At 37.9% G+C, this 22,546-nt stretch overlaps 1 protein-coding gene across 2 annotated transcripts in view; it reads right to left on the reverse strand.

The window, feature by feature from the left end:
- Window positions 1–385: 385 nt before the first annotated feature.
- The window catches only part of rbms3 (RNA binding motif, single stranded interacting protein), a 171,864-nt gene continuing 149,703 nt past the window's right edge, over window positions 386–22,546 (reverse strand). For both annotated transcript variants that reach the window (XM_048152604.1, XM_048152603.1), the window contains exons 9-14: window positions 21,062–21,158; window positions 18,025–18,075; window positions 9,238–9,348; window positions 5,834–5,917; window positions 5,420–5,547; window positions 386–4,412 (exon numbers count right to left, since the gene is read on the reverse strand). In XM_048152604.1, the coding sequence (XP_048008561.1) occupies window positions 4,409–4,412; window positions 5,420–5,547; window positions 5,834–5,917; window positions 9,238–9,348; window positions 18,025–18,075; window positions 21,062–21,158 (475 nt within the window). In that variant the 3' untranslated portion in view covers window positions 386–4,408. The remainder of the gene's footprint in view (window positions 4,413–5,419; window positions 5,548–5,833; window positions 5,918–9,237; window positions 9,349–18,024; window positions 18,076–21,061; window positions 21,159–22,546) is intronic.

Raw genomic sequence — 22,546 nt, forward strand, 5'->3', positions numbered from 1 at the left:
AGTTATTTTAGTACATCAAATTAAACTAAATGAAAATGAGAAATGATGCCTGTGCAACTAGATGAAAAATAAACATTTCAGTTAATGTTTATTTTATTTCAAGTAATGGAATTTTTATGGTTTTATGGTGAGTTTGAGGCTGTTTTGTGAATCTTTTTGATATAAAAAAGATCCAAAAAGTAATTTATTTGTGAATCGGAGATCCCAGCTCAGCGGCATCACATGCTGTACTCATCGCGTACAAGAACACTGGTATACACACAGACTAGAATTCAAATTATTTACTTGTCGCATCGAGAGACCTCAGCTATAGGGTTGTAACATTGGCTCTTTCAACAAACAGCATGAAAAGTCACAAAAAGAAAACTTCATCCAGAATCGAAAATTGGCGTGATTTTGTAGATTTTTTTATTGAAAGCTTCATCAAAAGAAAACAAAATAAACAGAAGTTTAAACCTAACATCCACTGGTCTACAGACACTCTCAGGATCACAGCTCGAGCACATGGGAGGCAAGAAAGTGAAGCAACTCAAAAAATCATCATAGCATCGTAAAACTGTTCCGCTTTCATATTTCAACACCTGTACAAAAAAAAAAAACATTTCCATAAATATTTCTCTATTTCATCTGTCAGTACGTTAGTGTCTAATTGAGGTTTTGCCGTTTGTGTTGAATTTGGTTGAATGTAGTACGCTGTTTCGTGACAGTCCAACGAACGAACGAACATTTGTCATTCAATGACCTCAACCGTGACAGCCAATCAGATGTACAGATAAAAAAAATGCATGGCTTGGACCTCACATCCAATGAATAGGAGCCAGCGAAAACCTTCGAGTGGATAGAAGGTGTTTAGCTTACTAAATTACAGTTGGGATGAGAACTCCATCCTACAGTTAGCAAAACCTTCAGCTTAACCCGACACATTTATTCACTCTTTAATGAAAAGCATGAAGGCTGCAGAGTGTATAACGCATTCAACGACATCACACACCTCTCATATGAGACACCAGCCCGAGTTTTCTCTCTATCCCCAAGGCCCTGACCCCTTAAATACTGAATGCTTGATAGCAGCGAGCACATGATAAAAAGAACTCTCCAAGAAGACAGTGGATGACACAAAACACAGTGACTTTTTTTTCCTTTTTTTTTTCTTTTTTTGATTAAACAGGTGAAAAATGAAAAGCTTGTCGAAGCAGTGCTGACTTGGTCATTGTGAACTTGGCATGGGTTTAATCCACAGTGTGAACTTGTCTCATAGCTCACTGCAATGGTCATCACAGAGGATAAAGTACACCAACTCTGCTTTAATACTGTCCCCTAGTGGCTAATTGAGATTATTATGTAGTTGTATAGAGGTCATGTTATAGGAATAAAAGACCAGAGTTCATGATGACGTTCAAAAGAACACATGAAGAAATCAAAATGATCTTGATGACTCTTGTTGGCCCTTCAATGACAGGTGAATTTATTCCCAGAGCACCTCGACAACTCTAATTACCCGACTGTAAAACTAGGTGGTGTATTTATGAGCCGTACGACCATGAAGGCAGCAAAGACAGTCCATGATTCACCAGGGATGATGTATTTTTGTAGGCCAAAAACCCAGAAACGAGTTAGCATTTTAGCACTTCCGGTTCAACCAGTTTTATGAATGGGTCAAGCTTAATATATTTTTTTTCTCATTTTATTCTACTACTTAAAATATATCACTAAGACCCCTTTTGTGATTTAAAAAAGAAGCAGCAGCTTCTACTTGTCTTCCAAACTGCAGTTGCTAACAAGTGTCTAAATGGGACCGCTTTTACACCCACATTGTGTTTATAATTTGGCTATTGCAAACTATTATAACTTAAACTTTAAGGGAAAATGTTATTTTTAAATAAAGACTGAAATTGTTGTCAAAAGTTTAATGGTGGTGATGTTTAAGTAAAGTGACTGTGGTGTCATTTGTTTATAGCCTACAGTACATTTAGCTTTTTACTCGTTGCGATTGTATTTACGCTTCGGAATTTATAAAAGTTGTGTTCATTTGTGAAGATTATCATGATGAACAAAATGTGTAAGACTTTTGTTGGCCAATGGAAAGCCAATGGAAAAATACTATTTTTTTTTTGTCATAGAAACAAGGGTAACGCTAACTTCCGGGTTGGCCTACAAAAATGCATCATCACTGTAGTGCTCTATAGAGTTCTATACTATCAGACCGCATCAAAAAAACATCTACTTCATGGTAAATAAAGGACAGCAGCCTTGTTTTTTATATTAATATATGAGATGTTACCCCTTTCTACTCTTCTGTTAGCTAGTTTCCCCCCTCTGGAATGGGCAGCCTGATAAAATGAAAGCAGATTTCAGATATGGAAAGTCGAGATGTCTAATTCCGAGCTGTCAAGGCACCTGAGCAACCGCCGAATCCCATGATGATGGGCACCTTAGGCCCTGTCCCAAATAACTAACTGGATGTGTATTCGCTATCTTGCAATTTGACATTTAAGGGTTACTACTACGTATTACTAACTGCATTACGTCACCAAAATATGGACTTTAAAGCAACCGCAAGGGCTTTGGGACAGAGCCTTTGTTTTTCAAGTAAAGAGTGTTATTTTCACGAGAGATTTCCTATGGCATCTGGTTGATTAAAGAAACTTTGCATATAATATGAGGCGTTTCGATCGCAAATACATCTACGGAGAAAGACGGAGGTGCTCAGAACAACGTGTCATGCTAACGCTGCTAACTGCAAATGTTTCTCAGTGCCCCTGAAGCAAAGCTTGTGTTTTATGACCTGCAACACATTCTCCTGTGTTTCCTCATGGTAAAATTGCTTTCAATGAGGTAGTGATCTGTACACAGAGTTTAAATATACACTAGTGAGTGCTTTGATACCTTCCTGTTAAGTTGAAATGATGAAAACTGCCTTCTTTGTGAGAAAGCTCGAACTGAACGGACGTGCGACGTGTTTAATGGCGACCAACCCATCGGTCGTCGACCGGGAGGTGCAGCGATAGAGGTATAGTTCATTCAGCCGGGCAGACGCGAGATGATTGATGGTTCAGCCGCTCTCTGACGCCCTCTGGTGGGGAGATCACACTCATGAGAATCAGTGATGGTGGTTTTCTGCCTCTCAACTGAACGATTGACATAGATTCTGCAACAGTGGAAGGAAGTTTAAACCCTAAACTACCAATTTGGCCGTCAAGGTCAAACGGATACTTCTGAAACAAAATTAATATGCCAAAACATCTCAAATAGAAAAAAAGAAACTAAAAAATTGATCCACTCCACTGTCTTGAGGGGGGGTTTCTTCATCTTTGGTATAAAATATGCCATCCATGGGCTGCATTTGATCCACAGCTAAGAAAGACTAAAGAAATTGTCAACAATTTCCTATTACTATTGCTTTTTGCACACATTTGCTTTTTTTTCATTTTGATTTAATCCATAAGCTTTTATCTATGTAGATTTGCGCTGCCATTTTTTTGACTGTTTTCGTTTTCTTTTTTCCGCAATGAAACAAGCAAAGCAGGCTAAAAACACCTTAAAGCTCATAAAAAATATTGCAGATAAAAACAATAATGCCATTAAAAATGATCTGCACTACACAATAAACTGCATTTCCCATGATGCAGTGGATTAACATTTTTTTCCTCTGTTTCTAAAAAAATGCAACTCTGTTTAATCATCATCATCATCATGACCACAATATTTTTTTTGTCTGTCCTCTCTTTTAAACACATAGTCACCACTGATAATTTAAAACGTCTCAAGGAGACCTCTCTCTTTCTTTCTATGCTTTATACAGGTAATTTTCCTTTCTCTGTCAGGTCATTTTCACTGCATTCGTCAGTCTGTTCAGTTCAAACAGGAAAAAGTCTTAGATGTTTCTCGAAATTAAGGCAACAAAGATGAAAAAACATTAATCTTCTCTAGAAAACTAAAATCTAACTCATAAAAAAAGAAAAGTAATAGTAGCTTAGAATCCGAGGAAGACTTCTTTTGCTCCTTCTCTCATTGTTTTACAAGAACGTGCTTCCTCGTCTAATAGAAAAACCCACTGTTTCTGAAAACCTACCTGCACATTCAAAAAAAGAATAGGAAAACTTGTACTTGTTTGAATTCGTTCACTTCATGAAGGTAAAGTTTTTCGGGTAGCCGATTAACAGTAGGCTCGATCTCCCAGACTGCATTTCTCTCGTTTCCTGTCTGGTTCTGAGTTCTCCAAAGGTCCTCCGGTGTGGGCCAGGTGTTAAATAAATTGTTTGTTGTTTTTTTTTTTTTTAAGATGCTTGTGCAAAAGTAGACACAAACGTGTTTTCCTATCTCTTGCGCTCTGTCTTCAATGTTCCCTCGTTGCAGTCCCCCAGTCTCAAGGCAACGCAGTCACCTCAACGCCCCACTTCTCCTCTGGTTATCTGAACCAATGAGAAAACGAGAGAGTTTAAAAAGCATACTGTATACAATTCAAGGTTTATTGATGGATCATCACTTAGTCCTGATGTCCCAATAACAACAGCATTTATTGACCTAACTGTAAGACTATATCATAATTGAGCTTTATCTCCAGCATAGCTGTATTTTTAAGTCATAAAAATTTTATGATGCCGTTTTTATCCTACATAATTAATACAACAATTTGGAAGTGTAAAATTTTATTAAGTTGCTAGCATTGAAACATTTTAGGAACCATATTATTCAAATGCACAGATTATGTTCAAATCTAAATAAAATGCTCTACAAATGTTGCAATGTTTCCAAAATATTTTATTTTGGTTTTATAAAATTAAATGAGATGTATTTGGAACCTTTCTTATACACTACTGTCCAAAAGTTTAGAAAGTGTCTTAGGCTGCATTTATTTGATCAAAAATACAGTAAAAACAGTAACACTGTGAAAAATTATTACAATTTAAATTAACGGGTTTCTATTTTCACATGATCACATGATCCTTCAGAAATCATTCTAATATGCTGATTTGCTGCTAAAGAAACATTTCTTATAATTATCAATGTTGAAAACAGTCGTGCTAGTTAATATTTTGTGGAAATCGTGATACATTGTTTTTTTCAGGATTCTTTGATAAATATAAAGTTCAAAAGAAGAGCATTTATTTGAATTAGAAATAAAATGATAAATGTCTTTAACTTTTGATCAATTTAATACTTCCTTGCTGAATAAAAGCATTAATTTCTTTCAAAAAATGGGGCTGTTTATTTCCGGTCATTTAGGTTTTGTTGCAATATATTTTTTTAAACAATACACATTTGATTTCTGTATAAAATTTTGTACTGCAACATTTTCCCAACTGCAACCAAAATGCAATGTTGTAAAAACATTGTGTGCTTGGTGAATCATGCATAAGGGAACAAGATACTTTGTCTCCTATACATCTTATCAATGTGAAGTGTCTCTCAAACTCACTTAGCGGGCTGAAAAGAGTAGGTGGGCGCGTGATCGCTGGTGTTGTCCACGCCCAGAGGCTGTTGCTGTCCGCTAGCGTCCTGCGACGAGGGTGGAACACTCTGTGGAGAAGCCTCCGTCACCACTCCCTGGAAGGATATGATGTCATATTTACAGGATGCCCCCTCACAAAAAACAAATATACCTTTTAACCTCCAAAAAAAAAAGACCTTAGGGCTGTGTTTGGTACTCAGACAGTATTGAACTTAAAGACGCTCCAGACTGGAGTCAGGCTTTGTAAAGCTGGAATAAAAGGCACTAAGGAATTTGTGGGTGGATTTTGGCCTGAGGCAACTGATCTCTATGTTTTCAATTAGCAGCGCTCATCTAATCAGTTGGACCAGTGAATGGATTTTCAGTCACCCAGAAACTCACCTCCACTGAGACAGCTGAGGCAGGCACCGCAGTGTACTGGGGAATGTAGGTCCCCTGCATAGGAGCAGCAGCCGCAGTCATGTACTGCAGCAAAACATACACAGAAGGTACATTCACACACACAGCAAACAAAGCATTACTATGGACCTATTCATGTTGTTAACACATTTTTCCAATGTTAAATTTTATTTTTTTCTAAAGTGCAGGTTGATTTTAGTTTTTTGTCTGATGAGAACACTCACCATCCAATCAGATAAAGTTTTGCATCACGTGTGCGGAGTTGCTACTGCATATTACAGTGAAACTGGTGGCACTTATACATCGAAAACTAATTCGCCAAGTAACCACAACAAACATACAGTGCCCTAAAGGAACATGGTGATGGAAAAAACATGACAGGGATGCAAAACTTTTTAGAGTGAACACTGAAGTGTAATTTTTCCTCCCATCATTTTTTTCCTCATCACCATGTCTCTTTAAGGGCTCCATGAAGAATCTCATTGAGATGAATGATAAACGATACCAAACATGTTTTTTGGGCTGTTGAATTAAGGCCGTGATGCACTCGCTGCAAAGTTCTTTTTCTTTCTTTGCTTAGAGGTAAAACGAAGTTCGAAATACGTGAATAGTGATATACTGTTAGCGAACATCTGGCGCCACCCACACTGGAGAGAGCGGAGATGAATATGTAAATATGTGCAGTGCGCTTTCCTCTCAATAACTAAAAAACACAACAAAATTAAGAAAACAGCAAGCATTTTTTAATAAAGCATAAGAAAATCATCTGATCATAGCAACGTGGATATGTTTGCACGAACTCTGCAATTCGGCACTCTAGTAAAGTCACGTCATGTTTATTTTATATAGCACATTATACAATAGATTGCTTAAAATCAAGAGCTTTACCGTATTAAACATGCAAAACAGTGTCAGTGTCTCATTTTATCAGTACTTCATTTTCTACTATAAAGCTGCTCTCCAGTGTGTTCATGTTTTCATTCATGGAAGTCTGACCTCGAAGGACTCATGAGGACAAATAAAATGGAAAAGATTTCAGTGTGAAAGAAGGCGGAGCCACTGCGCACATCTACCTATTATGTAATCACCATGGTCCAATGGTAGTTTACCAGCCGGAGTGAACTTTTCCGAAAAGCTTGTTTTGGCAAGCTGGAACTCCCAAAATGAGCTCCAAACGAAATTCGTTTTGGCCTGATTTTGTTCGAAATGACGTCACATCAGTTCGTTCTTCGAGTCCGCTGAAAGTATATCGGGGCCTTTATACCTTCACCCAGTGAAATCAATTCATGGGAGAAGGTACAAATCAATGTACAAGGTAAATTTCTAAAAATGACCACAACATACAGTATAGAGTCTAAACCTAAATTAATGCTTAATTAAAACCAATTTTGAATATGTACTTGAGTGCAAACATGGTCAGCGATCAGACTACAAACCAGCTTTTTTTAGTATATTATTTATATACTATTATGGTATATAGTATATTTAATATTTTTAATTTTTGTTTTAGTAATTTTATGTTTATCATTATTTTTTATTTCAGTTTAAGTAATTTTAGCACTTCAACTTTAACTTATTTCAGTTGGTTGCAAGCCAACATTTGTAATTTTCATTCAAGTTTTTCATGTAATATTTTTTCAGCTTTATTTCCAATACCAAAAACTTTTAGTTTTCTTTCCCCCAGTATCACAGACAAGGCTTAAGTCTTAAAAATGCATGTTTGAGCTGTTTTAACTGAAAGCAACTTGCACTGACATATCTTAAAATAAGGCATGTTTATAAAAGCTACTTAAATGTCCTAATTGAGCTAAGGCCTAATCCTGGCTTAATCTAAGCCCTGTCTGTGATACCAGGCCTTTAAGTTCGACAAACCACTTTATTCATGTAGTGTTGTCAAAAGTACCGGTACTTCGGTACCAAGTCGGTACTGAAATTTTGAAAATGTGATGATACCAGCATTTCTGTAGTACCGGTAGTACCGAGAATCCGGGTATATTCGGTACCCACTGATAGGACTGTGCCAGTATTTACTTGAATATGACACGAGTGAAGCACAAAGCTTTGTTTACAGAAGAAATAATAGGTTAGCAATTAAATGTGACATCGCATCCATGGAAACATTTTGGTTAATGCCGAATGAGAGAGGTACGCGAGTCCATACATTTAAGCTTTGTATTCTGTTTTCCGAATCACGATCTGGTCACCTGATTAGCAGAGAATTTAACAATATTCCATTAGTTATTCCACTGAACATGGATTCTGTTTCTTTTCCCAAATCTTCACTCACGCAGGGGATTATAAAGGTTTCTTTCGTTCGTATTAGGCCTATTATATTCGCATTCTTTACTGTGGTAAAGTAGAAAAAACACCGTAGGACAGAAGCCTTTTTGCTTGCACGTCAATTTCTATTTAACAGTTTGCGCTTGTTATTAGACTTTATAAGGCGCGTCAAGTTTATTTGTATATATCGCGTTTCATACGCTGGTGATTTTTACTTTCGCTTTGTCTGGCAGCGCTAAATCAAACATAGCCTGAATGGCTTGCCCCTGCGGAGGATAAAACACGCTCTTCAGACCTTTTACAACAAGTGTCAGTTGTTTGTAACATCAGGAGATAACGAAGATATTATTAAAGAGAAATGGTCTCTTTCCTGCTCGTGTCCCACATCCCTCTCAAAGCGCAGAGCGGCTATATCAAAGACTAATAACGGGACTTTGGCAATATATGACGCGTCTTTGTGTGGAAATAAAAAACGAATGCTTTTTGAAATAATATTTAACTTTCTTATTATTAGGTTACCATTATTCCTATACCAAACACACACACACTCCAAAATCATATTTAATGTTTTTAAAATAGGCTATATAAAATAGTAAAATAGTTCCAATAGATTTTGCTGTGGTACCGAAATTGGTACCGAGAACCATAACATTTTCATGGTATCGGTACCGACTACTGGAATTTTGGTACCGTGACAACACTATATTCATGTATAAAATCAGGTTTGGCTGTTTAATATTTAACAATGTCAGGTAAAAGGTTTCAGGATATTGGTTTTAGTTCTCTTGATTAATTTCAAAAGCTAAGAAAAAAGTTTTACCTTTTTAATTGCCTTTTACTTCGAAATACTTAAGTACAAATCAATGTGGAAGCCTTATTTATTTTCACTCGGGTACATTTTTGGCTAGATACTTTTAATTGAGTACAATATTGACACAGTATCCATATTTTATTTACTCTCCTGGGTAGAGCTTTACTTGCTTGTTCTTTTTTCATAACAGTTTGCATACTTTTAATTAGAGTTTAGCTTTCTTCCTTTGCTCCTCTGTGATTCAGAGCAGCTGAAGGTGAACAGGCCTTAAGATAGAGACAGCGGACACACTCACAGTGCCAGTGGTACCCAGGGACATGTGGTTCATCTGCTGGGTTAGGGGTCCCATCATGTTAGCGGGCTGCATGGAGATGGTGTGGTCCATGGCTGGCGTTATCACAGCACCCTACGAGAGGACACACATGTACAAACACAGACTGTTACAGGTCAAACCGCGTGAAGGACGGGGGAGGAAATGAGCAACCATTCAACAATACATCTGGACGACTTCATTAGCGTCAACGCGCTGATCACACAGTCATGCTCTCAACAAAAAACTCTCTCCTTTTTTCACTCATCTCATCGCTGTACGGCCACAGCTGGGCCCTATTATGAGGGCCAGACATGAGCTGTTCCACTTCAACAAGTGAAATAATGTGATCCAAATGCGAGTCATGCATACTTCTGCAGAGATGATGCATCGCTCACTTAACAGCAGAGCTGCTCCACACTGCGGGTGTGTTTACGTTTCAGGCACGCTGGGATGAGAGTGCTAACACATGTGAGGAACAGACAAGAGAGAGAGAGAAAACGGCTGCGATTTGTAACCGCTGACCTGAGCTATCATCTGATGCCGTCACATGACCGCTTCAGCAAAACTAGGCCAGAGACGTACGCACACGCTCATTCTCACATGCCAACTTGATTAGGATTAATCTTTCCGAGGAGACCCTCCGTCAAACAGTTTGTCAGAAAGTTCAATTCTTCTCAGATGCTTTGGCAAAGGATGATGAGAAACCATTGTGCGGTGTACAACTCTGGTAACAGTTATGTGAAGGACTCTTTCCTGTTAGTAGTGCTGTGTTTAAGACTCTTATTAGTTCAGAATCACTTGCCCAAAGTAGCAAACATGCTTAACTGGAGTTTAAATTCATCTGTCCTGTCTGCAGAGGTCTTTAGGGGCAGTCGTGGCCTAATGGATAGAGAGTCGGACTTGTAACCCAAAGGTCGTGGGTTCGAGTCTCAGGTCCGGCAGGGATTGTTGGTGAGGGGAGTGAATTTCCAGCGCTCTCTACACCCTCAATACCACGACTGAGGTGAGACCCTTGAGCAAGGCACCGTACCCCCAACTGCTCCCCGGGCGCCGCAGCAATGGCTGCCCACTGCTGTGTGTGTGTGTTCACTGCTGTGTGTGTGCACTTGGATGGGTTAAATGCAGAGCACAAATTCCAAGTATGGTCACCATACTTGGCCACAAGTCACATAACTTAACTTAACTTAACTTAAAAGTCAACATGAAATCAAAATGAACCCTATTTACTGTGGGTGGTGTTATTGCACATTCCTGACCTTTTTGTGAACGATTCATCAGAGCATGTTGTTCTGAAGAAAAAATGTTGTCTTCATTAATCTTACATAAGTAACCTTGCAAAAGTTTGGGGTTGGTACTTTTTTTTTTTTTTAAAGGAATTAATACTTTTATCCAGCCAAGACGCATTAAATTGATCAAAAGTGACAGTAAAGAGATTTATAATGTTATAAAAAATTCCATTCAAATAAATTCTATTCATCAAACAATCTTGAAAAAAAAAAAAAGTTTCTTGAGCAGCAAATCAGCATATTAGAAAGATTTCTATGATTTTTGTGACACCGAAGACTGGAGTAATGATGCTGAAAATTCAGCTTTGCCATCACAGGAATAAATTACATTTTAAAATATATTAAAGGGAACCTATTATGCTCCTTTTCACAAGATGTAATATAAGTCTCTGGTGTCCCCAGAGTGTGTCTGTGAAGTTTCAGCTGAAAATACCCCACAAATCATTTATTATAGCTAGTCAAATCTGCCCCAATTTGGGTGTGAGCAAAAACACGCCGTTTTTGTGTGTGTCCCTTTAAATGCAAAAGAGCTGCTGCTCCCTCCCCGTTTTCCAAAAGAGGGTGGAGCTTTAACACCTTGCATTTTGGTTGCTCAACAACAACAAAGCTGGAGAATCTCACGCAGCCAAAATGACGATTGTCAGTAAATGTGTTCAACAGTGTGAAAACGTGGAGATTAAGGGGCGGTAATATTATAATAAGATCCCCTTCCTACTTCACAAGGGGAACGAAATCTGAGCAGCTCTTTTTTTTTTTTTTTCACATGCTTGCAGAGAAAGGCTTACCAAAACAAAGTTACTGGGTTGTCCTTTTTCACATTTTCTGGGTTGGTAGATGTACCGGGAACCCGATTATAGCACACGAAAAAAAGTCAGATTTTCATGATATGTCCCCTTTAAAATAGAAACCTGTTATTCTAAATAGTCATAATATTTAAAAAATATTACAGTTTTTACTGTACTTTTGATCAAATAAATGCAGACGTTTTGTTATCTTCCACTTTAAATGCTTAAGCTCTTTAAAGTAGGATGGATTCTGATTGGCTGCTAATGTTTTTATCGTTCATCAGCTGAAAAAAAAAATAGTTCTGAAAGTGATTCCAATGATAGCGTTTCTCTGTGCTATTACCGTGGTGTGGACTCTATTATTTTATTTTTAGAACTATAGCCGCTTTTCCACTGCCGGGCCTAATGATTTTCATTGCGTAACTGTTCCATTCCACGCCGATCCGGGCCAGCTGGTATGGTTATGGTTTCATTTTAAACTATGGGGCTGATAACGGTCGCTCTTTGGAATTTAATATAAAAGCGTCAGTCGTTGCCTTGGTAACGCAAAGGTTTACTTATGATATGAGATGTAAATAACGAACGCGTTATGGAGGATTAGAAATTTCTTTTAATTTTATTATTAATTTGTGTTTATGTCGCTCAAATAGAACGCTTGGCCAGCTACGGAGACACTGGTAGCCAGGCAACAGACTAGTGACCAATCCTGTGTGGTGATGTCACTTAACGGATTCTACCAGCATGATTCAGCACGGTTAGGTAACAGTGCCGAGAATTCCGGGCTGAGAAGGGTTTGTAATTGTGCCGTACCAGGCTCCAGTGGATACTAAGAACCGTTCGGCCTGATGGTGGAAAAGCAGCTTATATCTACATTGTTATAGTTAACATCCTTGGTGTGAATGGGCCTTAAGGCTCCACTCTGGTACTTTTCACCATCTAATCAATATTCAGAGGACAATTCAATACCCCCCCCATTAACAATGAAACATGCAACATTATGCAAGTAAAACGGGTTGCGAATGGCAGATCATGTTGACTTTATCCCAACTACCCAATTAGATTTACATGGTAGCTGGTTTTCAAGGTTTCAAGCTGGTTATTTATGGTCATCCACTGGTCTAAATATTCTTCTATCATTGTCTGAGTGTGTGGATACAATTCATGATTTTTAATTATTATTTTCTAGGCAGAAGTTTACTGTCTTAGAACATTGAAATCATTCATTTATATTTGTCTTCCCACTGTCACTTCAGTCTTGCATCACCTTAGTGCCCTTCTCACTCTGTGTTTCATCAATGTCATGACTGTTTCAGCTGTGGAAGAGCATCAGTGATCAACTTTTCAAGCATAATTGTGATGTGACTAAGAGCTGGGAAAAATCCAATTCAAAATTCAAAGAGGAACAAAGTAAATACTAAGATGTTCTGATAAACATGCTAATTTTGTATGTAGGCTACGATAAATGATCCAGTATTGTATGGGAACTTTGGATTGTTTGTCATTTCAAAACGACCGGTTATCCCAGGTAAAATGTACCATTTTCTGCAGACAAATTCTCGCTGAGTGTGCCAACAGTAAAAAAAAAAAAGCCTTTCCACACACACAAACACGTGAGCTTCAGTCTGTCTCTCAGCTTGCACAGCTTGGTGGTGCTGGTGCTTGCCTGCGCTTGAAGAATAAACTGTACAGGCACTTGGTGTCAGAAGCGCTCTGTCTCTATTCAAGCTTTCAGAGGTAAACCGTTCAGCCGCCCCGCTCAGCGCCTGCTGCGTCTTAGCTTTCAGACGCGAGAGCCTCAAGCTAACAGTTCCCCCGCCCCGCGACAAGCTTTCATAATGAGCGAAGAAAAAAGAAATCCATGCTGAATAATTCTCCACTCTAATTTACAGCCGTATCAGTGTGAGACTTAGACAGATGATTAAAGCCGCACTTGTGCGTACATGTGCATGCGTGTGTGTTTTTCCTTCATTTCCCTGAGGGGGAGTATTCGGAAAGTGAGTGACATTCTGAGAGAGATTTCTGAGACAGCCAATGAGATTTCTTTCTTCAAACAGCAGCTTGTATACTCATTTTCAACCTCAGATCAAATATACATTTATCTAAGCTGATGTTTTCGAGTACCGGATGCCAAAAATGTCTATGGCTGCACTTTAAAGCCCGAGGTTTCCGATGTAAACTGGACGAGCAGAAATCTCCCGTGACATCAGAGGAAGGAGAGATTTTTTTGCCAAGACATTTAAATAGAGACAGGAAAAGGAAGTGGCTCTTTTTGTCTCTCTCAGGTACCGGTGCTTTAAAAAAGCAGGCTGCCAGGGAGGATGTTTGATATTAATCTTAAACAATATGTGCCAAGGCATAACCACCAATTCCCACCATTTAAACACACTTAAGAAAAACATATACCGTGCATTTTTCTTTCTCACGCACACACACGACACCCCGCCAATTCCCACCGTTCAAACAGAGCGTTCTTGGGCTGCGATGGGGCTGAGATAAACTCAAATCTTTACTCAGACATGGGCTTCTTTGTTTCTGCAAATGGCCGTGACTAGCGGGGGCTTAGAGAAGCGTTTCATTTCTTTTCTCTCCTCTTGCGTGGCGGTTCCACTTTAAGCGGCTTTGCCATAATGCACTGCGGTCTTGATTCATTAATGTTCATTTCCAGGATGTGATTTGGTTAGGGCGGCTGGGGATTCTTCTCCACGCTAAGATGGAAAGTAACAGGTACAGTTGAGTGATGGCCCTCTGGGTGGTGCATTGTGGGTAAGTGTGTGCCTGCTGGTTGATGTGTGCCCTGCTGACAACATCTGTGCAGCTACCCTGCTGAAATAGCTTAAACCAGCATGCATTTTCACGCTGGTTTATTCTGGTTAGTACTGGTCAACCAGCATGTTTCTAGTAAAAAATAATGCATCCATTCATGAAAAAAGTAATTTATATGACTCCAGTGGGTTAATCAAGGCCTTCTGAAGCAAAGCAATGCTTTATTGCAAGAAAAATATCCATTTTCAAAACTATAAATTCAAATAACTTGCTTCCGGCAGACGACCGTGCACATTCTGCGCATACACACACACACATATATATATATATATATATATATATATATATATATATATGCACATTCTGCGTACGGTTATCTGCCGGAAGCAAGTTATTTGAATTTATAAAGTTTTGAAAAAAAATAAAATAAAATAAAATAAAATAAAATAATATATATATATATATATATATATATATATATGTGTGTGTGTGTGTGTGTGTGTGTGTGTGTGTGTGTGTTTACTACATTAATTTACAATTTATAGCTGCAGTCTGCAAGTTTTGCCTCTTTGTCACCATCTTTGTTTGAAGAGTTATTCAAGTTATTTCTTTGTTTCAGTTATTTGCGGAATTATCATTTTTACGTGGGTTGTACATCGGCAGGCCTCCTCAGCGCAGATGAATCTAATGTTTGCTGTCAGTCAAATACTGGATACTGTACTTCAGAATCAAATTCTACATCTTGGAAGTATGACCAAAATAAGAATTTTGACCGTGAAATGTCATCTGAAGGAGTAAGTAACAAATCTGCCACTTTTGTTCTGACCAACTGAGAAAAAAACATAAATAGCACTGCCAGTGGTGATTAAATCTAATGATCGCTTTGCTTGGATCACATCAAACCATGTAAATGATTATTATTGTTATACTTTGTTCTGAAATTGTTAATGTTAACAACATCAGCATTGTGTGACTATGTGTATTTAGTGTGTATTAGCGTTACCTGTAGATTTCAATTTCTGTAGCCACTCCGCAGTCCGAAGCCTTTTGCTTTTGACTACGGGTTTATTTCCAGTTGTCACTGATGATTGTCATTTGGACCTTTCTGTATTACAATCCGCCATCAAAATGATACGTTTAATTATTCCAGCTGCTGTGAGAAATCGCTATAAATGATCCACTACCAGTAGCATCATCCACATGACATATAGCCTACTAGCTTGTTCTTTCTACAGACGTGACGTAATGACGCAAAGACGAAGTTTTGAAGTTTGAAGTTTTGAACACTGGCTGGTTATGTACTTGCTCAAAAATTGATTTTGGATCATTTTTAACCAAAAAAGTTACAGTCAGCAGCTATAATTTAAGGACTGTAGTGGATGAATACTTAATTTCCTATATTGTTCTAAATTACCTCAAAGTTGTAGCCAAACTAGATGAAGCAGGCTGAAAAGTGATCTGTTCTTGGCCACTTTTTGTTGCGCTGAAATAATGAAACTCTTTTGTTGTGTGACTTTGTTGAATTTCTTTTGAATTGCATTTCAGTAAATTCCTCCTTGTCATTCCAATTTTAATTTCAATTCAGTATCCTGTGGTTCATGGTCAATTCAATTCAAATTCACATTTGTGATTTGAAAGGAGGTCAATTCTTAATTCTGAATTTTACTCAACCCGGATAAGGACACAAGTGAGCCCACCCGCCCACACAAACACACATACACACGGACACACACAGCTGTCATCTGGTAGGGATAGTAATACATAACTCAGCTGTATGGCCTAACATAATCAGCAGGTCACAACAGCAGGTGCACTTAAGGTACTGATCTATACTAAAAACACACACACACGCTGCACTGCGGAGAGGGAGCTCAGAGCGCTTCCATTGTCTGCTGATTTGCTTAAACCCTCATCGCCGGCTCTGGTCGCTATGGTCACGTGTCTCCACGGTAACAAGGTGCCAAATGCAGCGCTGTTCTGCAATAACAATGCTTCCCTTTCTCAGCCACTTTTAATTGCTTGCCTTCTCTCTTTGCAGGACCCACAAAAAGAAAGAAAAAACATGATTTCTTCTGCCTTTGTTTTCTTTCCAGGATTTTCAAATTAGGCAGAGATCAGCTCACAGACTCCCACTGCCTCTCTCTCTCTCTCTCCCAGGCAGCTGAGGTCTTTTTTGATGGGTTGCCAGATCATTAGATATGAGGGTTTGGTTACAAACACATTTACACAACATAATCATGATCATCAAACCTCCCATCCGACTACACATGCACACACACACACACACACACACACACACTCACACACAACAAGTCTGGAATATCATTATCTAGTCAGACAGACATCTGCCTCCTTTTCTATAACCCTGTTTCACTTCTTGTGTTGCTCAGGATTGTATGAAGCTCTGCGTCTGCCTGCTGCGGATCTGGAAACAGCTGACTGAAGCCTTTTTTCTGGCCATGCCAATGAAAAAGCCCTGATCCCAGACTAACTTTGGCCATTTCCAAGGTGGAATGCAGACCCCTGGCTTACAGTAAATCCAAGATCAGGTGAGAGCCAAAGAGACAGTGGGCAGACTTCCAGACCTCGGCCGAGGGGTTGCCTTCTTATAAGATTTAAGGGAAAGAACACAAGAGAGGTAGTTTGTATGTGTGTATTAGTGCAGTGAGACAGAGAAAGAGAAAAGAAAGTCTCTCCAGGTTGACAGAGTTGTGCCGATGGAGTTTAGACAACAGATCTGCCCATGAAGGCAAGTAAACAATCACAAATTTTTAACTGTTGGGGGAACTATCCATTTAACCCCTGTGCTTCCTTAAGGACATTTTTGTCTTATCATTTTGCCTGTGTTAATGCCAACTGCATAAATTTTAGCACAAGTGTGTTTTTTTATTGGAATTTTACTATTTCACCCCCATTTCCTTTAATAAATCTATTTTACACTAGGTACACAAAATAGTTACACTCAGGGCCTTAAGGACAAAAATGTCCCCATTGAAACCCATTAAAAACCCATTTTTTAATCCCAGGGCCATTTATCTATAAAATGATGCAGTCTTTGTTAATAGGCTTTCATTCTGTTGGCAAGGCTTCAAAATTAACATTTTTACTATTTTTCCCAGATGATGGCATTTTCTCAGGTTTGTCTATAAAGCAAATATTCGCTTTATTCCCGTTTTCTGCTTCTGCGCGTTATAGAGCCAATTGGATAAATGATGCAGGTATAATTGTGTAGGTGTGTTAGTATTTATGTCAGAATGTGGTTTGTATGCATGTAATAAAAAAATTGTGTGTGTGTGTGCGCGTGTAATATTTGACTGGTGGAGCTTTGCTGGCATCTAATTGGGAAAATTTGGTATTGCGCCAAACAAAATCTTACTGAAAGCTCATTTTTTGAGATTTATGGCTTTGATTTTCTAGCAGTTTTTGAGTTCAACATGTTTATATAAAATATATATTTTATATAAAATTGTGTTCATAAATCATTTTCATGAACTTCAACTTCTAAAACTGTTTTGTTTCATTTTTTTCAATTTTGTTTTTTGCCTCAACAAAAATTGCCCAAGGGTCTTCTTTAAAATGAGACCAAACGTAAGTCTGTGCTCCAAAGCTTCAAATTTTTATTTGACACAGACATTTCTGTCCTCTAAGGACCTCAGAGTAACTTATTAAAATTGATGCACAAGGGTTAAACACATAGAAACACCCTCTCTCTGCCCTTTCACCACTTCTGCACTTACTTGCTCAGCCACAAGAGGGCAATAGGGGTAAAGAGCCACATCATTTTTTTAAACTCACAGAACATCCACTCTTTCACAAAGATAAACAGAATCACTCTCGCCTCTCCTCATTCCTCTCTATCTGTCTGTTCCCTCACGTCCCCAACACACACACGCACACACACCAAGATAAATGAACACCTCCTCAGCGGCACTTACCGTAGGTTGCATAACGTACTGTTGGTGAGGCATCCAGGACGTACTCTGGACCTGTGGGCGGAAACCAGCATTTCTTAATTTCACTCCTCACCCCCCCTCCTGCACCTCTTCCCGCTGCCTCGAAGCCCCGATTCCCACAGAGCAGCCGAGGCAGGAGCGAGTAATACAAGTGCGATAATTACACAGGGATCGGAATTCTACAGACAGCGATATTGCCTCCTAATTACAGTGCTGCGGCAGCAATTTCATCATCTAAGGCCGAATTGGACCCCAAAAAATCTCTCCTTTCATCATGCCGCCATAGTAATTCTTACACCAACTCCATTTAGGAACAGGGTTGCTATAATTAACTAAAACGAAAACTATTAAAAACATTTTCGTTATTTGAAATAAAATAAATGTTTACTGAAAATAAGACAAAATATAAATAAATATAACATTATATTAAAAAATACAAATACACATTTTATGTCCGCTACAGTAGTGGCCAACAGTGATGTCTGGAGGGGATATTTGTTCTTAATCACCCTACACGTTCTATTAAACCACCAAAATATGAGGAAATATTTTATATTTTTTCATTATTTTAAATATGAGGCAAGAACAAAACACTAAATGTGGTTAAGGTATTTATCTGACAAATTCTTTGGCAAAAAGACAAACTACAGCTACAGGTTTTATTTTACTATGCAAAAAAAGCATAACAGGAAAAAGCATACACTGACTAAATCAACAACATCAGTTATTAATATTTTGTTGATCCTCTCTTGGTTTTGCATGTGTTCATAATTTCTTTATATGACAGTCTGGCCAAAAATTATGTTCGCACAATTTGGCATGTTTCATTGCGTTATTACAAATAAAACAATTGACTCCAACTAAGCAATACGCTTACAAAATATTCAGCAAATTTATAATAATATTTGAATAAAGGGTGAAAATATCAATGTTCCTAGGCTGGACCACTTTTGGCCACTACTGTACTTATCATAGTGACCATGAAAAAACTAATGAAAACAACAAAAACACAACAAAATTACTAAAACTATTATAATGAAAAGTCTAACAAATATATATATATATATATATATATATATATATATATATATATATATATATATATATATTAATAAAAACGAATAGTATTGCAATGATACTAAAATAAAATAACAGATTTAGGACACAATATGCTTGAGTATTATTTTTATACCATGTGGACTGAGGATAAGTAGCCACTTCCTGTCTGTGAGGATGGATGTATGCATTTAGTTTCGTGAAAGTGCGTTTGAACAGTCGTAGGTGTCTAAATTTATATGCGGTGTCCTTTTATGTTGTTCTAGGAAGAAAAGCCTTTGGGATTTGTTCATCACTGTGATCTGCCTCGGGCGTCTCTCTCTCTCTCTCTTTTTCTCTAAACACACTAAGTCCACTAAGATGTGTAAGCGCACACCTTGTCTCTCTCTCCCCGACTGCTAAAAGATTCATGCTCTCTCTGTCCTTTAACCGGAGAGGGAAACAGTTGTCTCTTGTTCCATTCTCGAAGTTCTAGGGGAGAAATAAAGGTAGCAGCGCATTGATTTCCCGTCAGCCTGGCTTTGAACTAGTATTGGCGGGTTCAGCGCAGTTTGCAATTTAAAATTAATTCGCCGGCCAGTGGGGTGCTTTTGCACATGATATCACGAAATTTGATTAAGAGATAACCTTGCTGGCATGCAGAATTTATCATAAGAAACGTGTGGCCGAGAGTCAGCGTGGGTGGTTTGTATATGTGCGCTCGTGCTCGTGTATGTCGGCGTGTTTGCGCGAGGATGAGGTTCTCGTGAGGACGGGAGGTACATGATCTAAAGGACTTAGCTATTCCCTACGATCAGCAATGTTTTGTTTAGTTTAGCTTAAGCCAAATCAATTAAGGATGCTCATAGTCACTGTTTGCTCACTCCGTCTGACTGCAGGGCTGGAGAACAGCGTTAATAAGCTTTCCTAACAAAACAGCAAACATGGAGAGCGATGGAAAAACACGCTATACTGCAACGCGCTCTCCTCGTATGTAACGTGTTTGTTTGCATGTAATTGTGTTTGAATACAGTTGCCCTCTAAAAGTATTAGGGCACTTTTGGACATTCAAGTTACACTTAAAATTGCATTAGATATCAAACCATGTGGCATCCACAGATAATTCATGCTAGACCTTTTCCCAGAAAGCGTTAAATTCATTTAACAAAAAAAATAAATAAATATATATATATATATATATATATATATATATATATATATATATATATATATATATATCTTTGCTACCTTTCTAAAACAAATACATATTTTCAGTATGACATTATAAATAAGACATTCATAAAGTTCATATTCAATGCGCTTTATGTTTATATCAAAAACAACTGAAGAGACTTGATCACTTTATTTGAACAACAGAATGAATTTAGGCTTTTATTTACATATAAACTTTGATCAGTGAACATAAACAGTAGTTTATAAACCTGAACCTGCTTGACGCTCGAGAACCTCTTGCGGAAGCTCAAACGTGCTGTGTAATACACAAGAATGAACCTCAATAGTTCTCACACGCGTCAAGCAAACATGCTTGAGCTTCTGTTTACCACGACTAATGTGTGAGTTGATATGTGAATAAAAGCCTAAATTCAAACTGTTCATCATATAAAACGAGAAAATTTTGACTAAACCGCTCAATTCATATGGATTACTTTTACGATCTTTTTGTGAACTTTTTGAAGCGTCAAAGTGTCAGTTGCATAGACTATAAACGGAGGGACAGAAAGCTCTCAGATTTCATCAAAAAGATCTTCATTTGTGTTCCAAAGATGAAGGAAAGTCTTACGGGTTTGGAATGACATGAGGGTGAGTAATTAATGACAGAATTTTCATTTTTGGGTGAACTAACCGTTTAAGCGTCCAAATGTTTCTAGGGTCCACTACATAAATGTCTGTGAATGTGCGAGTTTGTTTGCCTGCAGCATTTGTTCGTTCTGAAAGCTGCATACAGTATATGCTGTGATCTTACCTGATATGTGGAGACAGGAGAGGCTGCGATGAATGGAGTGATTGACGTTTGAGCGATCATGCGGTTTGTGGAGATGCTGTATGGTGAGGAGTAAAACCTGCAAGATACACAAAAAACACTATTAGTACTCTTTTCTGTTTGTCTAAGGGTGTGTTCACACTTGTAGATCGGTTGTCCTGGTTCTTTTGAAAATGATACATTTAGTCTTGGTTCGTGTAACATTCACACTGCCATTTTTTAAAACGAAACCTAAAGATACAAAAATAAGCTTTTATATATTTGACATATATTTGGCGACTGAGCTTACCGAACATCCAAAACAATAATGTGTGCTGGGTGTGCTCATTGTATGTGTGTACATATGATGGTATTTTTACCAGGTGAGAACTTGTGAAGAGCTTAAACAATGTGTAAAGGAGTCAAAACAGTGGCAAGAATTCCTCCGTTGCACACAAATGAAGATCTGTTGCAAGGAGACAGCGTTTCTGATGCCTGTACATTGTGACTATGATGAGAAAAAGCAAGTATTCTTGAGCATTCTGTCTTTTTAGGGTTGCATCTTGTGGCATCACTTCCTGTTTTTGGTTTGTTTAGAGTTCTTTGGTCTTTGGAGCGTTTATATTTCAGTCGAACCACACCCGAGGTCATTTGGAAGTCGACTGAGACCAACCTTTTCAGGGGTCTTTGTCCACTTGTTTGGTGCGCACCAGAGGTCGGATGGCAGCGTTCACACTTATTCAAATGAACCGCTCTAACAGAGCAATCACACCAGAGTTTGTTTTAATCAAACCAAACCTGATAAGACACCCTAAGACAAGGGTTTTAAAACTTGGGTTTGAAAAAAGAGGGGAAAAAACACCAGTATTTTTTTTTTAAATGTGCTAATCAAGTAGCATCAAGTACTGTAAAACTTATTACTTCAATTTTATACACACTACCTAAACTTCTAAAGTTTAGGGTCTTTAAAAATAATAATGTATAATGTAATTCTCATATGCTCATACCAAAGTTGAATTTATTTGATCATAAATACCATAAAAACAGTAATACTGTGAAATACTATTACAATTTAAAATAACTTTTTTTCCATTTTAATATATTTTAAAATGTGATTTATTCATTGTGATGGTAAAGCTGAATTTTCAGCATCATTACTCCAGTCTTTAGTGTCACATGATCCTTCAGAAATCATTCTAATATGCTGATTTGATGCTCCAGAAACATTTTTATTATTATCAATGTTGAAAACAGTTGAATACCTTTTTTTCCAGGATTTTTTGACGAATAGAAATGTCAAAAGAACAGCATTTATTTGAAATAAAAATCTTTTGTAACATTATAAATGCATCCTTTTTGACTATAAAAGTTTATTATTAATAAAATGGTCATGTCTGTTTATATTTGTTTATATGCATAGGCTTGTCACAACAGTTAATTTGTTGAGCCCTCCATGTTACCCGAGCAACAGCATTTTCCAATAGCTAC

This window comes from Megalobrama amblycephala, linkage group LG13, assembly GCF_018812025.1.
Source record: "Megalobrama amblycephala isolate DHTTF-2021 linkage group LG13, ASM1881202v1, whole genome shotgun sequence".
NCBI lineage: Eukaryota > Metazoa > Chordata > Actinopteri > Cypriniformes > Xenocyprididae > Megalobrama > Megalobrama amblycephala.